The sequence below is a fragment of the Notolepis coatsorum genome (assembly GCF_963971535.1).
Source record: "Notolepis coatsorum genome assembly, chromosome: 5".
NCBI classification, from domain to species: Eukaryota; Metazoa; Chordata; class Actinopteri; order Aulopiformes; family Paralepididae; genus Notolepis; species Notolepis coatsorum.
The window spans coordinates 148,528,093-148,554,471 of record NC_140169.1 but is presented as its reverse complement, the minus strand read 5'-3'; the positions used below and the strand labels follow the sequence as shown (position 1 = coordinate 148,554,471).

The following is a 26,379-nucleotide window of genomic DNA, read 5'->3' as shown; positions in this document are numbered from 1 at the left end:
AGCCCTGATTTCAAACTCTAACCTTAACCAACTTCTAAAGAGTCGCCAAGCTTAACCAGTGATAGAACTAGGCGTTAGCTAGCTAGCAGGCTGTTAGAGGCAGAACTAGGCGTAACGCGATTGGCGCAGAGAGAAATGTCAGTGGCCAATCAGATCGCGGAACTCGAACACGGAACTGCAAGTGCGTTGGTAAAAGACTACACGCTACCTGGCTAGCTAGCGAGCTGTAGCCAGCATTCTGTTCAGCGGTGTAACAGTTAATAGGGTCCCCTCTCAATACACTACACCAGTGTAACAGTTAATAGGGTCCCCTCTCAATACACTACAGCGGTGTAACAGTTAATAGGGTCCCCTCTCAATACACTACAGCGGTGTAACAGTTAATAGGGTCCCCTCTCAATACACTACACCGGTGTAGTTTCCGGTAAAACAAAAATATATTTTTTTAGACAAAACGATATTCGTATAAACTATTTGATTTATTTTATAATTTAACGACTATTCGAATATTCGAAAACCGATGCCCATCCCTACATACAATAATAATAATAATAATAATAATAATAATAATAATAATAATAATAATAAACTTTATTTGTATAGCACCTTTCATACAGAAACTGCATCTCAAAGTGCTTCACAACAGAAAAAAGACAGGCATAAAATGAGCACATAAAGTGCAGACATATAAAATCACAGTTTTTCACATTAGGATCTAACATCCCAACAGGCCACCTTGTTTATTATGGTTTGATTCAGTTTTAAATAGACAATAATAAAAAGAGTAAGATAAAATAGACAGAGTAAAATAGTGCAATAGTGCAGTGCAATAAAATGGTAGAATAGAATAGATTAAAAATATAGTAGAATAGAATAGATAGTAAGATTATGCAATAGAATGGACAGAGTAAAATAGTGCTACAGTACAATCAACAGCGGAGTGTATTAGAAGGCTATGGTGAAGAGGTACGTTTTTAGCTTATTTTTGAAAATATTAAGAGATCTAGCTTCCCTAATGTCCATAGGTAGTGTGTTCCATAACTTTGGTGCATAGTTTGCAAAGGCTGCATCCCCGATTTTCCTTAGACTGTGGCTTTGAACCTTCAATAGACCAGTAGTAGATGATTGCAATGTTCTAGGAGGCACATAGTTGACTAGAGAATTAGCAATGTAGCTTGGTCCTGTTCCATTTAGTGCTTTGTATATAAGGAGGAGGACCTTGAAATCAATTATAAATGTTACCGGAAGCCAGTGTAGGTTAGCTAATACTGGACTGATGTGGTCTCTCCTCTTGGTTCTAGTTAGTAGCCTAGCTGCAGAGTTTTGAATGAGTTGGAGTCGTTCTGTGGGTTTTTTTGGGAGGCCGGTGAGGAGTGCATTACAGTAGTCAAGGCGGCTTGAGATAAAGGCATGGATCAGTTTTTCAGCGTCCTTTTTAGGGATGTCCGATATTATCGGCCGATATCGGCATTAAAATGTGATATTCGAAAATATCGGTATCGGTTTTCATTTTACATTTTTTACATTCCTATAGAAATTATGTCCGATATTATCGGCCTACCGATACTATCGGCCGATATCGGCATTAACATGTGATATCGGTTGATATCGGTATCGGAAATTAAGAGTTGGACAATATCGGTATCGGTAAAAAAGCCAATATTGAGCATCCCTAGTCTTTTTGATTTATACTTGGCCGTACCTTAGCTATGTTTCTAAGGCGGAAAAATTATGTTTTTGTCACTTTGTTGATGTGTGATTTAAAGCTTAGGTCTGAGTCTATTATAACATCAATATACTTGTAACTTCGGGTTTGATCCAAGGAGTAAGTTGCCCCATATTGCTCTGTAACATTTCTCTTTTTGTTATAGGACCGACTAGTAGGATTTCAGTGTTGCCCTCATTTAATTTTAGGAAGTTGTTCGTCATCCATTTGTTTATTGCTAAGAGACAGGCGGAAAGGGAGTTTATACAATAGACCTCATCAAGGTCTTGGCAACTCTCATCCATTCTCACCGACCTCAGCATGTGAAGCAGTAATCCTGCCAAAGTACGGACATTGAATTGACAATGATAAATGAAACCCTACATGCAGGGGGCTCGGTCTGGAGGGGGCTCTCACCATTACAGCTGGATGCCGGATGTCCAGAGCGTAGCTGTCCTCCGCCTGGCTAACAGGCAGCCTGAGCAGCTTGCCCTGGTGTTCCCCTCGGATGCCCAGGTTATGTAGCCCCTCCAAGATCCTGGCCTCGCCTCGGAGGATGTCCAGAATGCTGTCGAGGCAGAAAGCACAGGTCAGCTTTCATCTGTGCTAGCGGGATGCTGAGGCCTGGTGCCGGGTGGGCTGTGATCCTGGGGCAGCCCAGTAGCCTAGTAGCCCAGTAGCCTAGCAGCCAGTAGCCCAGTAGCCAGTAGCCTAGTAGCCCAGTAGCCTAGTAGCCCAGTAGCCAGTAGCCTAGCAGCCAGTAGCTCAGTAGCCTAGCAGCCTAGTAGCCCAGTAGCCTAGCAGCCCAGTAGCCTAGTAGCCTAGCAGCCAGTAGCCCAGTAGCCTAGTAGCCAGTAGCTCAGTAGCCAGTAGCCTAGCAGCCTAGTAGCCTAGCAGCCCAGTAGCCTAGTAGCCTAGTAGCCCAGTAGCCTAGTAGCCCAGCAGCCCAGTAGCCCAGTACCCTAGCAGCCCAGTAGCCTAGTAGCCCAATAGCCCAGTAGCTTAGCAGCCAGTAGCCTAGCAGCCAGTAGCCTAGTAGCCAGTAGCCTAGTAGCCAGTAGCCTAGCAGCCAGTAGCCCAGTAGCCTAGTAGCCAGTAGCCTAGTAGCCCAGTAGCCTAGTAGCCCAGTAGCCCAGTAGCCTAGTAGCCAGTAGCCTAGCAGCCAGTAGCCTAGCAGCCAGTAGCCCGTAGCCTAGTAGCCTAGCAGCCAGTAGCCTAGTAGCCAGTAGCCTAGTAGCCAGTAGCCTAGCAGCCAGTAGCCTAGCAGCCAGTAGCCTAGCAGCCAGTAGCCTAGCAGCCTAGTAGCCTAGTAGCCTAGTAGCCAGTAGCCAGTAGCCTAGCAGCCAGTAGCCTAGTAGCCTAGTAGCCAGTAGCCTAGTAGCCTAGTAGCCTAGTAGCCTAGTAGCCAGTAGCCTAGTAGCCTAGTAGCCTAGTAGCCTAGTAGCCTAGTAGCCTAGTAGCCAGTAGCGAGTAGCCCAGTAGCCCAGTAGCCTAGTAGCCCAGTACCTGAAAGGGTGATGGACCTCCAGGTCGATGCGCAGGCCGTTGATGAAGAGCGCTGCGTCTCCTGGGTGAAGCCCCACGGTCTCGCTCAGCCGCTGGAAGAACAAACCAGAGCCGTTAGTCTGACGCCAGTGAAACAGCGTAGAGAGCGCGTCGGGTCTTATGATGAGACGCCAACTAGGGGGGGGGGGGGGGGGGGGGGGAGGTTCTCTACAAAATGAAATATGACTTTCCTGTCTTATTACCTCCTGGATGAACTGCACATCTGTTATGTAGCAATGCATGCATGCAAAATTCCATTCCTCTATTCCTGTAAAGTAAAGGTGGAAACCAAGAAACTGACCCATTCCTCCACTCTAGGGTAGAACTAAAGACTCCATCATTGCAGGGCTTTCCCTAACGCTAAAGCATTTACAAAGTTTTGCTGTGCTTCATTTCCTAATGACAGAGCCCCAAAAAGTTGACCAGTGTATCGTAGGGCTGGGCGATAAAACGAGTGGGGTATCATTGGAAAGCAACACTCATTGGCTACAACCCTGTCCAAAAACATTCGAGATCGCCAAATGATTGATGGAGCTAGAGCCCCGGGAGTCGGGGGTGGTAATGTGTACTTTGGCGCGCACGCCTCACATATCAGCAGTTCCCGGTTCAATTCCCACATCCTCCCATGTCCTTGAGCAATACACTTAACCCCTAACTGCTCCCGATGAGCAGGTTGGCACCTTGCATGGTCGCCTCCGCCGTCGGTTGTGTGAATGAATGGGTGAATAATGTGAGGAACAAGTTGTGGAGCGCTTTGGATAAAAGCTGCTATATAAATGCACCATTTAAATGTAAACCCAATACAAATATAAACACTCTCTCTCTCTACTATGCTGTTCAATAAAGCAGAAATGCCCTAAATATTTCCTTTCAGAATATATATATATTGCCCATCTCCAAGCCTCACGCGGCTGCCCCTGTGTCCCCGTCAAAATGAGAAAAGATATGTGCTGAGACTACCAGAGGATGACAATGAATGGGGCGTGAAGAGAGAAGTGATGGAGAGAGAAGTGATGAAGGGTGTGTGGGTGGGTGTGTGTGTGTGTGTGTGTGTGTGTGTGTGTGTGTGTGTGTGTGTGTGTGTGTCCTTCGATATCTAGAGAACCGCTCATCTGATCGGCTCTACGCTTGGCAGGTGTATTTCTGAGGACCCAAGGGAGTGCAGTGTCGAGTGTGAAATCGATCGGATGAGCGGTTCTCGAGAACGCTGCAAGCAGCCATACCTCAGGTCTCTAAGACGCTGCAAGTAGCCATACAACAGGTCTCTGGTCAGACTACTACTTGACCTTACTCCTAGAACCCACCTCACCCCTGCCCACTTTGACAACCTAGGATGGCTTCGAGTAGACGACAGAGTACAGCAACTTGCAATGGGCCTGGTCTACAAGATACACTACACGACTAAGATACCCATGTACGGGGGCGGCTAGGTGGTGTAGTGGGCAAGGCGCTCGCCATCAACGCTGGAGACGCTGGGTTCGAATCCAGCTCTCGGCGTTGCTATCAGCTTGGCTGGTCGTTCATACTAACACAATTGGCAGTGTTAGGGGTGGGAAAGCTGATGGGTGGGTCCTGGGCGTTGTGGACAGCGACCCCTACAGTTCGGTCGGGGCGCCTGCACAGCGAGGGTAGGATCTGGAGGGAGGTAGACCTTCCACACGTTGAGAATCCCGGTGAGAATCTGCGCTGCCAGGCTGGCTGCACATGCGTCGGAGGAAAGCATGTGACAGTCTCCGGCCTCCCGGACCAACAGTAGGGGGGAGTGCGCAACAACCAGGAAGGGGGTTGGGAATTGGCATAACGACTAACAGTGGGATGGGAGAAAAATCGGAAAAAAGGAGGGGGGGAAAAGATAATAATAGAAAATAAAAAAATATACCCATGTCAGGCCACGTGAGCGGATCGGCGCGGGCGAGAAATCCGCTCTTCGCTCTTTAAAGCTTGGTCCGCTCCGCTAATCGCTCATGTTGACCCCGCCCCCAAGTCGCTCTCCGCTCGCTCACCGCTCACCTTGAATCGAGCGCTCCCCGCTCCCCGCGCCACATCGCTCGGCAGATTTTTTCTTCTTTTTGGAGCATGGTGTAAATTAGCTCAAACTACAACAGTCTACACCCCCTGGGCCCCTTAACAATTGTTTGTATTGAGCCGCATTGTAATTGCACCCATTCTGCAATGTTAAATAACGTTGTTTATCCATTCACTAGCTCTATTAAGCGATGATAGCTAGCCTAGCCACAATGCTATGGTCGCTGCCATATGCACTATCATAGTGCATACGATAGTCTGATTTTGGAAATAACAGACTCCATCCATAACACCATTCCCGAGAAGACTGTCATGAGCAGTAAAAATGACCAGAACCCCTGGCTTACAAAGGGCATCTTAACATCCATTAAACACAAAAATAAACTCTACAAACATTATCTTAACACTTTGGGTGCCGGGAAACGCTTAAACACGTCATTCCCGGCCATGCTCAAGTTGCCGAAGACGCTTTACAGCGTCTTTAATATCAATATTTCAAAAATCTGGGATCGGATTCATATGTCCCCTCCGCTGGCCTGAGATCCACCAGGAGGACCCACTGAGCTCTCTGGCGGTTCAGGAGCGCCATCTGGTGGCCGATCGGCGCAATCGCTTAACAGGAAGTGCCATAGACGTTGTGCTGGACGGCCGTATTACTTCCGGGCACTCGCTATAGGTCCCGGCATTCTAGCTCGTCACAATACACAGCGATCGATTGCCAATAACTCGATAAACAACATGATTTGGACGTATATACCATTATACAAGCTGGAGATGGACCGGGTAAATCTACATCCTATAATGATAAAATGTCTACTCTACGATGATCGCCCAACGGCGCGCGGAGACTGGGGTGAGTTTTAGCGTGTAAAGTTACCGTCTTCGATACTAACTGCTATTATCAACATTTGACCCACATTAGATGATTGGTATAACGCTGCCCACGGAATTATAAACGCCCCCTAGCCCATCCGGTCAACATCAGATGACGTGTAGTAACTTCTAGAAGTACTAGTTGGAATTTTTTATATCGCGCTGATTGCCATAAAACTGTATTGCATCATCAATATAATGTATTTGGGGCTATAGATCACGTTCTGGAGAAAGCTGCAGAAAGAGATGAAAACATACTTATACATTAGACCATACTTTACTATGAATATGTGAATGAAAAAGTTTAACGTTGCTACACAATGAACAATACATATAGGACTTTGAATGGGCCCTAATAATGGCAATGTAGCAATAGAATTAAAAAAGTTATAGCCCTGCAAAGAAGGGGACTTTCTCTATAGACAAATAGAGCCGGCAACCTACGGTTGATAATGAATTTAACCCATGGCAGCCAAAGTGTTAAGAAGCCTAGTATAAATAATAGAAACAAATACAATCTATATAGAAATAAACTCACTCATCTAATAAGGAAAAGCAAATGTGATCATTATACTGATCAGGTAATATCATCTCAGGGTGATTCAAAAAGGACATGGTCAGTTCTAAATAAAGTACTAAACAGGGACAAAAAAGCATCAGTGCTCCCTGACCCTGCAAACATGTCACAGCAGGATCTCTCTGATAAATTCAATACCTACTTTGCATCCATTGGTGAAGACCTGGCGAATAAAATTAGCCATCCCGGGGGTGTGTCTTTTAAACAGTATTTATCAGGTAACTATATTAACTCTTTTTTCATGAAACCAACTGACCATGATGAACTATTCAACATTATCATGAACAGGGGAGGAAATTAGGCCACTTTACTCGCCAATTGCGAGTATTTTTTACGTTTGGCGAGTAATTCATGAAGAGCACTCGCCAGTCTGGCGAGTACTAGTAATTACAAAACAAAACAAAAAAATCATTCTGCAATCTGCTGATTCGCTCACTGGCACAAGCCGAACTCTGACTCCCCCCTTGGATTCCTCCCATTTGCGCCACATAATAATCAGACCATAACCAATGAACATCATCGTTGTACAGATGCGCTCTAAGCTCCTCCAATGAACACTCGTTTTCTAGAAGATGCCGCCCATCTAGGGGAAGTGGACAGACCACTGCGCGCAGAGCTACAAACTCCTGCCACCGGCAGCCGGCTTGACAACGTAGACAAACTTACAAAAACACATGAGTGGATGAAAATAATTGCATGTAGAGTGAGTCGTCGCTTTCGGATATCGGTGCGGTCTGACATGGGGGCGAACAACAGCACGCGACGCGTCTCCTTCGAGTCGGATGAGAATGACAAGTCAACCAGCATTAGCCGGCTAGCTACCTAGCATGTAACAAGCTACCATAACGCGCATTCAACATAGTGGACGACTATACTGAGCGGCTTTGCTTAAATGCAGCCGAGTGACATTTTATTATTACCGGGGTTCCCCCCATATCACCACTCGCCCATATGCCCTTCACAACGGTGATGTTGTCATATTTGGCATTCAGAACACACCTGCTGAACCCCTAGCGTTGTCGATTCGGTTCCAATGTATTGTCATCTTACAGCACAAGTACAGTACAACCAGAATACATTTGGCATACAACCAGAGTGCAAATGTAACAAGTCAAGTTCAAGTTGTTTTATTTAGCTATTACATTACAGTGAAATGCTTGGTTCTTTCACTGCCCAACCCAGTATTGATTGATTGATTGAAAACTTTATTAACAGATTGCAGAATGGGTACAATACAGTACAGCTCAATACACACAATTGTTAAGGGGATGCAGACCAGAGAAGGACTTTAGTCTTGTTTACATCAGGGTCCCCCATTTCAGTCCTGTTTGCTTAATGCCTTGTCTACTTCCTCCACACTCCAATATGTTATGATGAATTGAAAATGGGGGACCCTGATGTAAACAAGACGAAAGTCTTTCTCTGGTCTGCATCCCCTTAACAATTGTATGTATTGAACTGTACTGTACCCATTCTGCAATCTGTTAATAAACTTTTCAATCAAAAGCCTTCAACCCTGCTCCTGTCAAACCTGCTCTTTCCATTCCCTCCATCATGTCCCCCCTTTCTGATGAATATTTCCTGCACTTAAGAGTCAGACACACATTCCTAGTAGTTGAGCTGTGATGAATGAAAACTTTATTTAACAGATTGCAGAATGGGTACAGTACAGTACGGCTCAATACATGCAATTGTTAAGGGGATGCAGACCAGAGAAAGACTTTCGTCTTGTTTACATCAGGGTCCCCCATTTTCAATTCATTTTCAATTCATCATTCAGTATAACCTAGACCAGCCCAACCCAGCATCTTTCACTGCCCAGTTCAGCCCAACCCAGTCCAGAATAGTTCCCTCTTTCATGTTAATATGTGATTTAATGATGTAATATTTTGAAGAGTAGAGACAGTGTGATTAATTTACTATGATTGAAAATCAATTTAGACGAAGACGTACAAAGAAGTAATTATCACAATTAGCGATTTTTTTTGTCTGGTAAAAAATCTATTTGGCTGGTAAAAAAAATCAGATACCCGCCAGTTGGCTGGTAAGCCAAAAAGTTAGTTTCCTCCCCTGATCATGAAGATGAAGGACACTCGCACAGCCGGTGCTGATGGAATATGCAGCAAAATCCTAATAGCCATAGCCAATATTATAGTCAGACCACTCGCTCACTGTATTAATTTGTCCTTACTACATGGTGTAGTGCCAAAAAAAATCAAAATTGGGAGAATAATACCCATATATAAATCAGGTGACAAAAATAGTATTAATAATTACCGTCCAATATCCGTATTACCAGCTCTATCCAAAGTCTATGAGAGAGTTGTGTACAATAGATTAAGCGAATACACCACCAAGCTAGATATACTCACCAATTCACAATACGGCTTCAGGAAAAAAAGAACTACAAACATGGCAATATTAGACCTAATAGAAAAAATACATGATGCCATTGATCAGGGTGATTGTGGGGTGGGCGTTTTCCTGGATCTATCAAAGGCTTTTGACACCATTGACTTCACCATTCTACTTGGGAAACTACACCATTATGGCATAAGGGGTCTGGCTCTCAACTGGTTCAGTAGCTATTTACATGGTAGGCAACAGTACGTTGATATAAAAAAATCACAAATCAATAAAAATGGACATCAAATATGGGGTCCCCCAGGGGTCAATTCTAGGGCCTTTACTATTTATTCTCTATATAAATGACTTTGTCAACTCATCTGTACTTCTTATAAGTTATATTCGCTGATGACACTAATTTGTTTCTGTCACATAAAAATCCACTCGAGCTACAAGATCTACTCAATACAGAACTACAAAAAGTGGACACCTGGTTCAAAAAAGTTATCACTAAATCTCAGCAAAACAAATTTCATTATCTTCCACTCAAATCGGATGCACACACATCACATGTGCATAAAAATAAATGGAAAGGAGCTGTCAAGAGTGGCGTCCACAAAATTCCTGGGGGTCAACTCAACTTCAAATGCCACATAAAATACCTACAAACAAAACTGTCCAAATATGTTGGCTTATTCTGCAAAATACGTCATTTTCTTCCCTTGCCTGCCCTTCTCACTTTATACAAAACCCTGTTTGAACCCCTCATTAATTACTGTAACGTCATATGGTGCAACACATACCCCAGCCATCTCAAAAAACTAGAAAGCCTACAAAAGAGGGTACTACGAGTGCTGTCATGGTCCGGGTATAGAGCGCCCTCAAAGCCTCTTTTCCATCGCTTTGGTCTCCTGAGGCTCGCTGAATTTAACATTCATCAAAACGCATCAATTATGTATCAAGTTGTCAACAACATGAATCACAGACTGTCTGAGCTTGTCCCAGTCTGCCAACCACTGCACACCCACAACACAAGAAACAAGCATCTTATATCTGGCAAGAGGAGAAGGCTAAATTGTGCTAGCCTAAGCATAGCATGCAGGGGTCCACAGATCTGGAACAAGCTTGATGAAAATCTAAAAATGACTAATACCTTTAAAACCTTTAAAAAATCACTGAAAGAGGAACTGCTAAAATCATATCTCTAATTAAAATTATAACTTAGGAATAAAATTGTCTGTATTATGTATCTCTAATATGTCAGTTAGTAGGTAGGTGTGTAAACCTACCCACGTTGTATTGTTTTGTTTTGTTTTTTGTTTTTGTTTTTTTTGTTATTGTTTTGTTGTTTATATTCTGTTTGTATCTGTGTTCAGGCTCCCTCCAAAAGCTTTAAATAGCTTCTTGGGAGACCTGGCACATGCACACAATTTGCGACATTGTTATCACATGAGGATACTCGCATGTAAAATGTATCGTGTGTGTGTGTGTGAATAAATTCATTCATTCATTCATTCATTCATTCATTCATTCATTCATTAACGTTAGCATGTAAGCTAACGACAACAACAATGGCGTCAAAACTTTTTGGGACAGGATGTGAGTGACAAAGCCTGAACAGGATATCACAGGTTCACCCTTCTCATTGGTTGAAAATGGCCTTCATGTTTGTACATCGCCATCTGTTGCTTTGGCATTGTACTACATGTATATTACATCAGTGTTAAACCACTGTGTGAGCGGTCCGGAGCGGATTGGAGCGGAGGAGAACTCTCGCTCCGGACGTCGCGCCGACCCATTTTAAAACCCACTCCTCGCTCACGTCAAAACCGCCCGCTCCGCTCCCCGCGCCGCTCACGCTCTGATCCGCTCACATGCACTGACCCATGTACATGTCAAAATACTTCCCAAAGGTCAGTGAATACCACGATCACAACACCAGAGGGAGCTCCACAAATCATGTTAAACCCAGATCCGGCTCAAACAAGGGACTAAACACGTTTTGCAATTATGCCACATCAATGTGGAACGCCCTACCCAAAGCTGTAAAGGAATGTGAATCACTACCCACTTTCAAAACCACTCTCAAAGAGCACCTACGGGAGACTGCAATTCGAAACTGGCCCCTGTAAATGTCCTAACCCAGGGGTGTCAAACTCATTTTCACAGAGGGCCACATCAGCATTATGGTTGCCCTCAAAGGGCCAAAGACCGTATAAATGTTAATGTAATGTAAAATAAATGTAGCTACTCATTTACATATTGTTAAACATGTTGTTTCTGTATTTATTACTTATTCAAGTTATACATATTGCATATGCATTTGCATAGATGTAAAAATATATGTTAGCTTATGTTATTTTAACAAATAATTTTAGTTTATCAGAACCCCATATTACTCCATCAATCAATGATCAAACCATTCAAGTAAATAACAAAGAAGAATATCATCAAATACAAGCTATGACATTAAGTTTGTTCAAAACCTTTTTGTCACAGTCAAGAGGGGCAGAACTAACAACTGTGAGCTGCAAAGAACACGTGGGACAGATGTAGCAGATGTTACAAAAACAAATGGCTGCACACAACCTTGCAGAGGCCATACATCCAACTAATGGAAGATAGTTTAATTAACTTTAATTAACAGATTGCAGAATGGGTACAGTACAGTACAGCTCAATACACACAATTGTTAAGGGGATGCAGACCAGAGAAAGACTTTCGACTTGTTTACATCAGGGTCCCCCATTTTCAATTCGTAATGAAATTGCTATTATGTGTCTGCATGAACACACAACTGTAACTGTACTCAAAAATAACAAAATAAGGGTCGTCTCAGTTCACAACTATATTTGGTCAAGTTTTGGGTGGGACTTGTTTGCATCCCTACAGCTTCTTATTCAATTGAGTGAGATGCTCGGTTATGTCACACAGCCAGTTTGCATCTGACAGTTCAGACAATATTTCTTCAACCCTTTGTTACCTATTCCGCCTGGATCTTTTTGTACTTTGGGCTGTAAAATTGTCAAAGAATGTCTGAGGAGTAAGTGCTTTTGGCTTTTTTCCTTTGTTACTTCATCAATACCTCAGATGTTCAACATACATGTATGTGTAAGAATGTGTAATAACTAAGGCTGTCAAAGTTAAAGCTTTATTAACGCATTAACCCACAATTATTTTAACGCCGCTATTTTTTAACCCAAGAGTAATGTTAAAAAAAAAAAAAAAAAAAAAAAATTAACAGAGCTCTTGGGGGCCACATTAAATGACGTGGCGGGCCACATTTGGCCCGCGGGCCATGAGTTTGACACCTATGTCCTAACCTAATCCCCTCCAATGTACAGTAAATGACCTAACCCAATAATACACAAGACCCTCTTCTTGGAACCAAGTATGGTTTCGTTGATATTCCAATGTACAGTTTTGCTTGTACAGTTGTACAGTTCCCCCTGGGAGCCAAGCAATTGGCCCGTTCCGAACAGGCACTGTACTAGTTAATTTAAACATTCCGAACAGGCACTGTACTACTTAATTTAAACATTACGAACAGGCACTGTACTAGTTAATTTAAACATTACGAACAGGCACTGTACTAGTTAATTTAAACAGTACGAACAGGCACTGTACTAGTTAATTTTAAACATTACGAACAGGCACTGTACTAGTTAATTTAAACATTACGAACAAGCACTGTACTAGTTAATTTAAACATTACGAACAGGCACTGTACTAGTTAATTTAAACATTACAAACAGGCACTGTACTAGTTAATTTAAACATTACGAACAGGCACTGTACTAGTTAATTTAAACATTACGAACAGGCACTGTACTAGTTAATTTAAACATTACGAACAGGCAGTGTACTAGTTAATTTAAACATTACGAACAGGCACTGTACTAGTTAATTTAAACATTACGAACAGGCACTGTACTAGTTAATTTAAACATTCCGAACAGGCACTGTACTAGTTAATTTAAACATTACGAACAGGCACTGTACTAGTTAATTTAAACATTACAAACAGGCACTGTACTAGTTAATTTAAACATTACGAACAGGCACTGTACTAGTTAATTTAAACATTACGAACAGTTACTGTACTAGTTCATTTAAACATTATGAACAGGCACTGTACTAGTTAATTTAAACATTACGAACAGTTACTGTACTAGTTAATTTAAACATTATGAACAGGCACTGTACTAGTTAATTTAAACATTACGAACAGGCACTGTACTAGTTAATTTAAACATTACGAACAGGCACTGTACTAGTTAATTTAAACATTATGAACAGGCACTGTACTAGTTAATTTAAACATTACAAACAGGCACTGTACTAGTTAATTTAAACATTACGAACAGGCACTGTACTAGTTAATTTAAACATTACGAACAAGCACTGTACTAGTTAATTTAAACATTACAAACAGGCACTGTACTAGTTAATTTAAACATTATGAACAGTTACTGTACTAGTTCATTTAAACATTATGAACAAGCACTGTACTAGTTAATTTAAACATTATGAACAGGCACTGTACTAGTTAATTTAAACATTACGAACAGGCAGTGTACTAGTTAATTTAAACATTACGAACAGTTACTGTACTAGTTAATTTAAACATTACGAACAAGCACTGTACTAGTTAATTTAAACATTACGAACAGGCACTGTACTAGTTAATTTAAACATTACGAACAGGCAGTGTACTAGTTAATTTAAACATTACGAACAGGCACTGTACTAGTTAATTTTAAACATTACGAACAGGCAGTGTACTAGTTCATTTAAACATTACGAACAGGCACTGTACTAGTTAATTTAAACATTATGAACAGGCACTGTACTAGTTAATTTAAACATTATGAACAGGCACTGTACTAGTTAATTTAAACATTATGAACAGGCACTGTACTAGTTAATTTAAACATTACAAACAGGCACTGTACTAGTTAATTTAAACATTACGAACAGTTACTGTACTAGTTAATTTAAACATTACGAACAGGCACTGTACTAGTTAATTTAAACATATCTAATTATAAGATATTATACAGATGCAGATTACCGACTACTTGTGTTGAGCAGCGCCAAATGCAAATGGCGAGGGATGATAAAGTATGATAAAAGTAAGGCAGAGACCACTTATCAATTTATCGATAACTGTGTGAAATCGATAAGTGGCATCACCTGTTTTTTTGCATGTGTAAACAAATGTTTTTTTTGCATGTGTAAACATTTAATCTTTTCTTTTTCAATACTTTATAGTAAAATACTAGGTCTGGTGGCATGTTTTAGTTAAAACATCCCCATTTCATGTAAATTCGGTTGAATTGCAACTGCAAAATAAACATACATTTGTTGTTTAAATAATAATAATACAATTATTTATACTAATAAAAACATCAATGTTTATCGATAATTTGGTCCCGATTTATTGATTGTTACAAGTGTGAGGTGAGCCTCAGATAACAGTGTCCTGGGGGACGAGCTCACGGGACGAGACTCAGGACCAGCTCACCTTCTGGTTGTCCTCAATCTCTCTTCTCATTTCCTGCTTCACAGCCACTCTGGTCAGTGACCTGTGGGGACAGTAAACACACTGGTTAGTGACCTCTGACCTCCGACCTGTGGGGACAGTAAACACTCTGGTCAGTGACCTGTGGGGACAGTAAACACTCTGGTCAGTGACCTCTGACCTCCGACCTGTGGGGACAGTAAACACTCTGGTCAGTGACCTGTGGGGACAGTAAACACACTGGTCAGTGACCTCTGACCTCCGACCTGTGGGGACAGTAAACACTCTGGTCAGTGACCTGTGGGGACAGTAAACACACTGGTCAGTGACCTCTGACCTCCGACCTGTGGGGACAGTAAACACTCTGGTCAGTGACCTCTGACCTCCGACCTGTGGGGACAGTAAAACATGGACAGTCACCATCATCCCGCAGCTGTAGGCAAAGTTTTTATCTCCCCAAAAATCTGTGGCTCCCTCAGACGGTCTCCTCGCCTGTGAACACTCGGGCCCAGCCCGGCTCTTATTCTGCACTTTGTGACCGTCCCTTCATCCGAGCCGTCCTGGCTCTGCCCCCCCCTCTCTCTCCACATCCCAGATTACCTGGCTCTGCGCCCCCCTCTCTCTCCACATCCCAGATTACCTGGCTCTGCCCCCCCCCTCTCTCTCCACATCCCAGATTACCTGGCTCTGCCCCCCCCCCTCTCTCTCCACATCCCAGATTACCTGGCTCTGCCCCCCCCCCTCTCTCCACATCCCAGATTACCTGGCTCTGCCCCCCCCCCCTCTCTCCACATCCCAGATTACCTGCCCCCCCCTCTCTCTCCACATCCCAGATTACCTGGCTCTGCCCCCCTCCCCCCAGATTACCTGGCTCTGCCCCCCCCCCTCTCTCTCCACATCCCAGATTACCTGCCCCCCCCCCCTCTCTCTCTCTCCACATCCCAGATTACCTGCCCCCCCCCCCCTCTCTCCACATCCCAGATTACCTGGCTCTGCCCCCCCCCCTCTCTCCACATCCCAGATTACCTGCCCCCCCCCCCCTCTCTCCACATCCCAGATTACCTGGCTCTGCCCCCCTCCCCCCAGATTACCTGGCTCTGCCCCCCCCCCCCTCTCTCTCCACATCCCAGATTGCCTGCCCCCCCCCCCCTCTCTCTCCACATCCCAGATTACCTGGCTCTGCCCCCCTCCCCCCAGATTACCTGGCTCTGCCCCCCCCCCCCCCCTCTCTCTCCACATCCCAGATTACCTGGCTCTGCCCCCCTCCCCCCAGATTACCTGGCTCTGCCCCCCTCCCCCCAGATTACCTGGCTCTGCCCCCGCCCCTCTCTCTCCACATCCCAGATTACCTGGCTCTGCTCGGGAAATCCTGACTCAGGTCTCTCATGAGCTTCAAGGCGTCAAACTTCGGTGCAGACATGATGCCAGCGGCTGCCTGGAAACTGAGGTCTGAGGGAGGGTTGAATTGATTGATTGAAATGTTTATTTAACAGATTGCAGAATGGGTACAATACAGTACGGCTCAATACACACAATAGTGAAGGGGATGCAGACCAGAGAAATACTTTCGTCTTGTTTACATCAGAGTCCCCCCATTTTCAATTCATCGTGATATTTATGACATACACAACATACAGATATAATAATCGAATCATCTAATCTAATCATGACATTTATGACATACATGACATAGATATACAGTACTGTTACATTTGTGATATACAAGATATGCAAATATACAGTACAACAGATCCTAACAGTAAATATATACATACGAGGGGGCGGGAACTGTACATTAGGAGGGGGTGGGTGGGTGGGGGGGGTGTTCGGACATTTACAGAGATTCTAAGGAAGGACCGCCATCAACACCCTGCATCTCCGAGCACATGCCGACATTCTGAGGTCTAAACCAGACCACTAAAGACGGTTTATATCAACTTTAGTCTATTAAACTAGTTTTATGCATATAGTTTACAAAGTTTATTTTTCTTATAATTTCTATATTCAGAGTTAATTATATCGTTTACACGGTTTGTTTTTTTCTCATATTTTTATATTCAGATAACATTTTCTATGCCTTTCTACTACTACCCTGCCCTAATTTAGATAGATAACTACCCTAATCTAGATAGATAACTACCCTAATCTAGATAGATAACTACCCTAATCTAGATAGATAACTACCCTAATCTAGATAGATAAGTACCTTGCATCTAGATATAGATAAGTACCCTGCATCTAGATATAGATAAGTACCTTGCATCTAGATAGAGATAAGTACCCTGCATCTAGATATAGATAAGTACCCTGCATCTAGATATAGATAAGTACCTTGCATCTAGATATAGATAAGTACCCTGCATCTAGATATAGATAACTACCCTAATCTAGATATAGATAAGTACCTTGCATCTAGATATAGATAAGTACCCTGCATCTAGATATAGATAACTACCCTGCATCTAGATATAGATAAGTACCCTGCATCTAGATATAGATAACTACCCTGCATCTAGATATATATAAGTACCCTGCATCTAGATATAGATAAGTACCTTGCATCTAGATATAGATAAGTACCCTGCATCTAGATATAGATAAGTACCCTGCATCTAGATATAGATAAGTACCCTGCATCTAGAGATAGATAACTACCCTGCATCTAGATATAGATAAGTACCCTGCATCTAGATATAGATAAGTACCCTGCATCTAGATATAGATAAGTACCCTGCATCTAGATATAGATAAGTACCCTGCATCTAGATATAGATAACTACCCTGCATCTAGATATAGATAAGTACCCTGCATCTAGAGATAGATAACTACCCTGCATCTAGATATAGATAAGTACCCTGCATCTAGATATAGATAAGTACCTTGCATCTAGATATAGATAAGTACCCTGCATCTAGATATAGATAAGTACCCTGGATCTAGATATAGATAAGTACCCTGCATCTAGAGATAGATAAGTACCCTGCATCTAGAGATAGATAACTACCCTGCATCTAGATATAGATAAGTACCCTGCATCTAGATATAGATAACTACCTTGCATCTAGATATAGATAAGTACCCTGCATCTAGATATAGATAAGTACCCTGCATCTAGATATAGATAAGTACCCTGCATCTAGATATAGATAAGTACCCTGCATCTAGATATAGATAACTACCTGCATCTAGATATAGATAAGTACCCTGCATCTAGATATAGATAAGTACCCTAATCTAGATATAGATAAGTACCCTGCATCTAGATATAGATAAGTACCCTGCATCTAGATATAGATAAGTACCCTGCATCTAGATATAGATAAGTACCCTGCATCTAGATATAGATGACTACCTGCATCTAGATATAGATAAGTACTCTGCATCTAGATATAGATAAGTACCCTGCATCTAGATATAGATAAGTACCTTGCATCTAGATATAGATAACTACCCTGCATCTAGATATAGATAAGTACCTTGCATCTAGATATAAATAACTAGCCTGCATCTAGATATAGATAAGTACCCTGCATCTAGATATAGTTAAGTACCCTAATCTAGATATAGATAAGTACCCTAATCTAGATATAGATAACTACCCTGCATCTAGATATAGATAAGTACCCTGCATCTAGATATAGATAAGTACCCTGCATCTAGATATAGATAAGTACCTTGCATCTAGATATAGATAACTACCCTGCATCTAGATATAGATAAGTACCTTGCATCTAGATATAAATAACTAGCCTGCATCTAGATATAGATAAGTACCCTGCATCTAGATATAGATAACTACCCTGCATCTAGATATAGATAAGTACCCTGCATCTAGATATAGATAACTACCCTGCATCTAGATATATATAAGTACCCTGCATCTAGATATAGATAAGTACCTTGCATCTAGATATAGATAAGTACCCTGCATCTAGATATAGATAAGTACCCTGCATCTAGATATAGATAAGTACCCTGCATCTAGAGATAGATAACTACCCTGCATCTAGATATAGATAAGTACCCTGCATCTAGATATAGATAAGTACCCTGCATCTAGATATAGATAAGTACCCTGCATCTAGATATAGATAAGTACCCTGCATCTAGATATAGATAACTACCCTGCATCTAGATATAGATAAGTACCCTGCATCTAGAGATAGATAACTACCCTGCATCTAGATATAGATAAGTACCCTGCATCTAGATATAGATAAGTACCTTGCATCTAGATATAGATAAGTACCCTGCATCTAGATATAGATAAGTACCCTGGATCTAGATATAGATAAGTACCCTGCATCTAGAGATAGATAAGTACCCTGCATCTAGAGATAGATAACTACCCTGCATCTAGATATAGATAAGTACCCTGCATCTAGATATAGATAACTACCTTGCATCTAGATATAGATAAGTACCCTGCATCTAGATATAGATAAGTACCCTGCATCTAGATATAGATAAGTACCCTGCATCTAGATATAGATAAGTACCCTGCATCTAGATATAGATAACTACCTGCATCTAGATATAGATAAGTACCCTGCATCTAGATATAGATAAGTACCCTAATCTAGATATAGATAAGTACCCTGCATCTAGATATAGATAAGTACCCTGCATCTAGATATAGATAAGTACCCTGCATCTAGATATAGATAAGTACCCTGCATCTAGATATAGATGACTACCTGCATCTAGATATAGATAAGTACTCTGCATCTAGATATAGATAAGTACCCTGCATCTAGATATAGATAAGTACCTTGCATCTAGATATAGATAACTACCCTGCATCTAGATATAGATAAGTACCTTGCATCTAGATATAAATAACTAGCCTGCATCTAGATATAGATAAGTACCCTGCATCTAGATATAGTTAAGTACCCTAATCTAGATATAGATAAGTACCCTAATCTAGATATAGATAACTACCCTGCATCTAGATATAGATAAGTACCCTGCATCTAGATATAGATAAGTACCCTGCATCTAGATATAGATAACTAGCCTGCATCTAGATATAGATAACTACCTTGCATCTAGATATAGATAAGTACCTTGCATCTAGATATAGATAAGTACCCTGCATCTAAATATAGATAAGTACCTTGCATCTAGATATAGATAAGTACCCTGCATCTAGATATAGATAACTACCCTGCATCTAGATATAGATAAGTACCCTGCATCTAGATATAGATAAGTACCCTGCATCTAGATATAGATAACTACCCTGCATCTAGATATAGATAAGTACCCTGCATCTAGATATAGATAAGTACCTTGCCATCTCTCATGCTTAACCGAAAGGTCTTCACCCCAACTCAAACAGTCTCACTCAGACGCAACCTGCCCTCCCTATCCCCCTCCACCCTCTCCTCTGACATACTATCCGCTCTACCTTTGAGTGACACCTTCTCTGCTCTCTCCACAGAGATGGCAACCTCCACCCTCCTTTCAGCCCTGGCAACCTCCTTCGACAAGCTCTGTCCCCTCGTTGAGAAACCTGCCCGCCGTTCCCCACCCAGTCCATGGCTGACAGATCCAGTGAGAGAACAAAGACAGGTCCTGAGAGCAGCTGAAAGGAAGTATAGAAAGTCACGCCTCACTGCTGACATCGACACATATCACAACCTCTTGTTAACATTCTCCAAAACCATCACTAATGCCAAAGCTTCTTTCTTCCACCATAGGATCGAGGCCTCTGCCAAGAATCTTCGCAAACTGCATGCTACCATGTCCTCCCTCCTCACTCCCCCCCCACCCCCCCCTCCCTCATCTTTCTCTGCCGAAGACTTTGCGATCTTCTTTGAGGAAAAAGTGGAGAACATCCGCAGCTCCTTCTCCCAACCCCCACCCATTCCAAATGCTGAATCGAGAACCTCATCCTTCACTCTGTCATCTTTCTCTCCCATTACAGAAGCAGAGACCCTGACACTGGTAACGTCAAACCGTCCGACTACTTGCCAGCTGGACCAGCTACCCTCCCCACTCCTCCAGACCATAGCACCAGACATCCTCCCATTCCTAACTGCAACCATCAACTCCTCACTCAACTCGGGGGTGGTCCCCACCTCCCTAAAACAAGCCAGAGTCACGCCGCTCATAAAAAAACCAACCCTGAACCCTACTGTCATAGGCAACTACCGTCCTGTCTCTCTTCTCTCCTTCCTTTCTAAAACACTTGAACGTGCTGTATCCAACCAACTTACTACTTATCTCTTACAGAATGACCTCCTAGACCCTAATCAGTCAGGCTTCAGGACTGGTCACTCCACAGAGACAGCCCTCATTGCGGTCACAGAGGCACTTCACTTAGCAAAAGCGAAAGGCCTCTCCTCTGTCCTGATTCTCCTAGATCTATCTGCAGCCTTCGACACAGTCAACCACCAGATCCTCCTTGCGGCCCTCGCAGGAATGGGAGTGGCTGGCTCTGCGCTGACATGGCTGTCATCATACCTCAATGACCGCTCCTACCAAGTGTCATGGAGAGGGACCCTGTCGGCCACCCGCCCCCTGCGGACGGGTGTCCCCCAGGGCTCGGTTTTAGGACCCCTTCTCTTCTCCCTCTACACTAAATCACTGGGTAACATTATCACGTCTCATGGCTTCTCCTACCATTGTTATGCCGACGATACTCAACTCTTCCTCTCCTTCCCTCCCTCAGATATCCACGTCTCTGTGCGGATCTCGGCCTGTCTGTCCGACATCTCAGCCTGGATGACGTCCAACCACCTCAAACTGAACCTAAGCAAAACAGAATTGCTCCACCTGCCGGCCAAATCCTCCCCCCTAACCGATCTTTCAATCACAGTCGAGAATGCAGCTGTGACTGCGTCCCCGACCGCCAAGAACCTTGGTGTTGTCCTCGACGACCAGTTGAACTTCTCTGCTCACATCGCAGCGACGACCAGAACCTGCCGATTCCTCCTGAGCAACGTCAGAAGGATACGCCCCTTCCTGACAAAAGAAGCCACCCAACTCCTCGTCCAATCAACAGTCATCTCCCGCCTCGACTACTGCAATGCACTGCTCGCTGGCCTCCCGGCCACTGCCACTAAGCCTCTTCAACTCATTCAGAACGCAGCGGCCCGCCTGATCTCAAACCTACCGAAGTCGGCCCATGTCACCCCACTTCTTAGGGACCTGCACTGGCTCCCCATTGCTGCACGAATCCGCTTCAAGGCCCTCGACCTAGCATACCGTGCGGCAAAGGGAACCGCTCCCGCCTACCTCCGGTCAATGGTCTCTAACTACACACCCTCAAGACCCCTACGCTCTGCATCTTCTGGCCGCCTCAGACCTACTCCTATCCAAGCTCCGGGAGGGTCATCAAAGAGAAGTCGCCTATTCTCAGTCCTTGCCCCACAATGGTGGAATGAACTACCCACCCCAGTTAGGACAGCCGAATCACGTCCAATCTTTCGCCGTCGACTAAAGACGCACTTCTTCAACCATTATCTGAATTAAAAAAAAAAAAAAAAAAAAAAAAAAAAAAAAAAAAAATCTAACCCTAACTAACCGTACTGTCATGCACTTGTCCTAATAAACTAACCTACACTGTAGCACTCAACACTTTGATGAACATTGTTGCTCAGCTGATAGAGTTGTGCCCTTCCTGATGGCTTGTCGTACAGAACTTGTAAGTCGCTTTGGATAAAAGCGTCAGCTAAATGACTAAATGTAATGTAAATGTAAATCTAGATATAGATAAGTACCCTGCATCTAGATATAGATAAGTACCCTGGATCTAGATATAGATAAGTACCCTGCATCTAGATATAGATAAGTACCCTGAATCTAGATATAGACAACTACCCTGCATCTAGATATAGATAAGTACCCTGCATCTAGATATAGATAAGTACCCTGCATCTAGATATAGATAAGTACCCTGCATCTAGATATAGATAACTACCTTGCATCTAGATATAGATAAGTACCTTGCATCTAGATATAGATAAGTACCCTGCATCTAGATATAGATAAGTACCTTGCATCTAGATATAGATAAGTACCCTGCATCTAGATATAGATAACTACCTTGCATCTAGATATAGATAAGTACCTTGCATCTAGATATAGATAAGTACCCTGCATCTAGATATAGATAACTACCCTGCATCTAGATATAGATAAGTACCCTGCATCTAGATATAGATAAGTACCCTGCATCTAGATATAGATAACTACCCGGCATCTAGATATAGATAAGTACCCTGCATCTAGATATAGATAAGTACCTTGCATCTAGATATAGATAAGTACCCTGCATCTAGATATAGATAAGTACCCTGGATCTAGATATAGATAAGTACCATGCATCTAGATATAGATAAGTACCCTGCATCTAGATATAGATAAGTACCCTGCATCTAGATATAGATAACTACCCTGCATCTAGATATAGATAAGTACCAGTACCTTGCATCTAGATATAGATAAGTACCCTGCATCTAGATATAGATAAGTACCCTGCATCTAGATATAGATAAGTACCTTGCGTCTAGATATAGATAAGTACCCTGCATCTAGATAAGTACCCTGCATCTAGATATAGATAAGTACCCTGCATCTAGATATAGATAACTACCCTGCATCTAGATATAGATAAGTACCCTGCATCTAGATATAGATAAGTACCTTGCATCTAGATATAGATAAGTACCCTGCATCTAGATATAGATAACTACCCTGCATCTAGATATAGATAAGTACCCTGAATCTAGATATAGACAACTACCCTGCATCTAGATATAGATAAGTACCCTGCATCTAGATATAGATAAGTACCCTGCATCTAGATATAGATAAGTACCCTGCATCTAGATATAGATAAGTACCCTGCATCTAGATATAGATAAGTACCCTGCATCTAGATATAGATAACTACCTTGCATCTAGATATAGATAAGTACCTTGCATCTAGATATAGATAAGTACCCTGCATCTAGATATAGATAAGTACCTTGCATCTAGATATAGATAAGTACCCTGCATCTAGATATAGATAACTACCTTGCATCTAGATATAGATAAGTACCTTGCATCTAGATATAGATAAGTACCCTGCATCTAGATATAGATAACTACCCTGCATCTAGATATAGATAAGTACCCTGCATCTAGATATAGATAAGTACCCTGCATCTAGATATAGATAACTACCCGGCATCTAGATATAGATAAGTACCCTGCATCTAGATATAGATAAGTACCTTGCATCTAGATATAGATAAGTACCCTGTATCTAGATATAGATAAGTACCATGCATCTAGATATAGATAAGTACCCTGCATCTAGATATAGATAAGTACCCTGCATCTAGATATAGATAACTACCCTGCATCTAGATATAGATAAGTACCCTGCATCTAGATATAGATAAGTACCAGTACCTTGCATCTAGATATAGATAAGTACCCTGCATCTAGATATAGATAAGTACCCTGCATCTAGATATAGATAAGTACCTTGCATCTAGATATAGATAAGTACCCTGCATCTAGATATAGATAAGTACCCTGGATCTAGATATAGATAAGTACCCTGAATCTAGATATAGACAACTACCCTGCATCTAGATATAGATAAGTACCCTGCATCTAGATATAGATAAGTACCCTGCATCTAGATATAGATAAGTACCCTGCATCTAGATATAGATAAGTACCCTGCATCTAGATATAGATAAGTACCCTGCATCTAGATATAGATAAGTACCAGTACCTTGCATCTAGATATAGATAAGTACCCTGCATCTAGATATAGATAAGTACCCTGCATCTAGATATAGAGAAGTACCTTGCATCTAGATATAGATAAGTACCCTGCATCTAGATATAGATAACTACCCTGCATCTAGATATAGATAACTACCCTGCATCTAGATATAGATAAGTACCCTAATCTAGATATAGATAAGTACACTAATCTAGATATAGATAACTACCCTGCATCTAGATATAGATAAGTACCCTGCATCTAGATATAGATAAGTACCCTGCATCTAGATATAGATAAGTACCCTGAATCTAGATATAGACAACTACCCTGCATCTAGATATAGATAAGTACCCTGCATCTAGATATAGATAAGTACCCTGCATCTAGATATAGATAAGTACCCTGCATCTAGATATAGATAAGTACCCTGCATCTAGATATAGATAAGTACCCTGCATCTAGATATAGATAACTACCTTGCATCTAGATATAGATAAGTACCTTGCATCTAGATATAGATAAGTACCCTGCATCTAGATATAGATAAGTACCTTGCATCTAGATATAGATAAGTACCCTGCATCTAGATATAGATAACTACCTTGCATCTAGATATAGATAAGTACCTTGCATCTAGATATAGATAAGTACCCTGCATCTAGATATAGATAACTACCCTGCATCTAGATATAGATAAGTACCCTGCATCTAGATATAGATAAGTACCCTGCATCTAGATATAGATAACTACCCGGCATCTAGATATAGATAAGTACCCTGCATCTAGATATAGATAAGTACCTTGCATCTAGATATAGATAAGTACCCTGTATCTAGATATAGATAAGTACCATGCATCTAGATATAGATAAGTACCCTGCATCTAGATATAGATAAGTACCCTGCATCTAGATATAGATAACTACCCTGCATCTAGATATAGATAAGTACCTTGCATCTAGATATAGATAAGTACCAGTACCTTGCATCTAGATATAGATAAGTACCCTGCATCTAGATATAGATAAGTACCCTGCATCTAGATATAGATAAGTACCTTGCATCTAGATATAGATAAGTACCCTGCATCTAGATATAGATAAGTACCCTGGATCTAGATATAGATAAGTACCCTGAATCTAGATATAGACAACTACCCTGCATCTAGATATAGATAAGTACCCTGCATCTAGATATAGATAAGTACCCTACATCTAGATATAGATAAGTACCCTGCATCTAGATATAGATAAGTACCCTGCATCTAGATATAGATAAGTACCCTGCATCTAGATATAGATAAGTACCAGTACCTTGCATCTAGATATAGATAAGTACCCTGCATCTAGATATAGATAAGTACCCTGCATCTAGATATAGAGAAGTACCTTGCATCTAGATATAGATAAGTACCCTGCATCTAGATATAGATAACTACCCTGCATCTAGATATAGATAACTACCCTGCATCTAGATATAGATAAGTACCCTAATCTAGATATAGATAAGTACACTAATCTAGATATAGATAACTACCCTGCATCTAGATATAGATAAGTACCCTGCATCTAGATATAGATAAGTACCCTGCATCTAGATATAGATAAGTACCCTGCATCTAGATATAGATAAGTACCCTGCATCTAGATATAGATAACTACCTTGCATCTAGATATAGATAAGTACCTTGCATCTAGATATAGATAAGTACCCTGCATCGAGATATAGATAAGTACCTTGCATCTAGATATAGATAAGTACCCTGCATCTAGATATAGATAACTACCTTGCATCTAGATATAGATAAGTACATTGCATCTAGATATAGATAAGTACCCTGCATCTAGATATAGATAACTACCCTGCATCTAGATATAGATAAGTACCCTGCATCTAGATATAGATAAGTACCCTGCATCTAGATATAGATAACTACCCGGCATCTAGATATAGATAAGTACCCTGCATCTAGATATAGATAAGTACCTTGCATCTAGATATAGATAAGTACCCTGCATCTAGATATAGATAAGTACCCTGGATC

The 26,379-nt window shown here is 41.8% G+C and overlaps 1 protein-coding gene across 1 annotated transcript in view; it reads right to left on the bottom strand.

The window, feature by feature from the left end:
* Positions 1-26,379, bottom strand: part of uggt2 (UDP-glucose glycoprotein glucosyltransferase 2) — a gene marked incomplete at its 3' end in the record, with an annotated part of 260,476 nt that overhangs the window by 194,945 nt on the left and 39,152 nt on the right. The window contains exons 10-13 of the mRNA XM_084314328.1: positions 15,945-16,044; positions 14,599-14,659; positions 3,212-3,303; positions 2,123-2,273 (exon numbers count right to left, since the gene is read on the bottom strand). Coding sequence (XP_084170454.1) covers positions 2,123-2,273; positions 3,212-3,303; positions 14,599-14,659; positions 15,945-16,044 — 404 coding nt within the window. The remainder of the gene's footprint in view (positions 1-2,122; positions 2,274-3,211; positions 3,304-14,598; positions 14,660-15,944; positions 16,045-26,379) is intronic.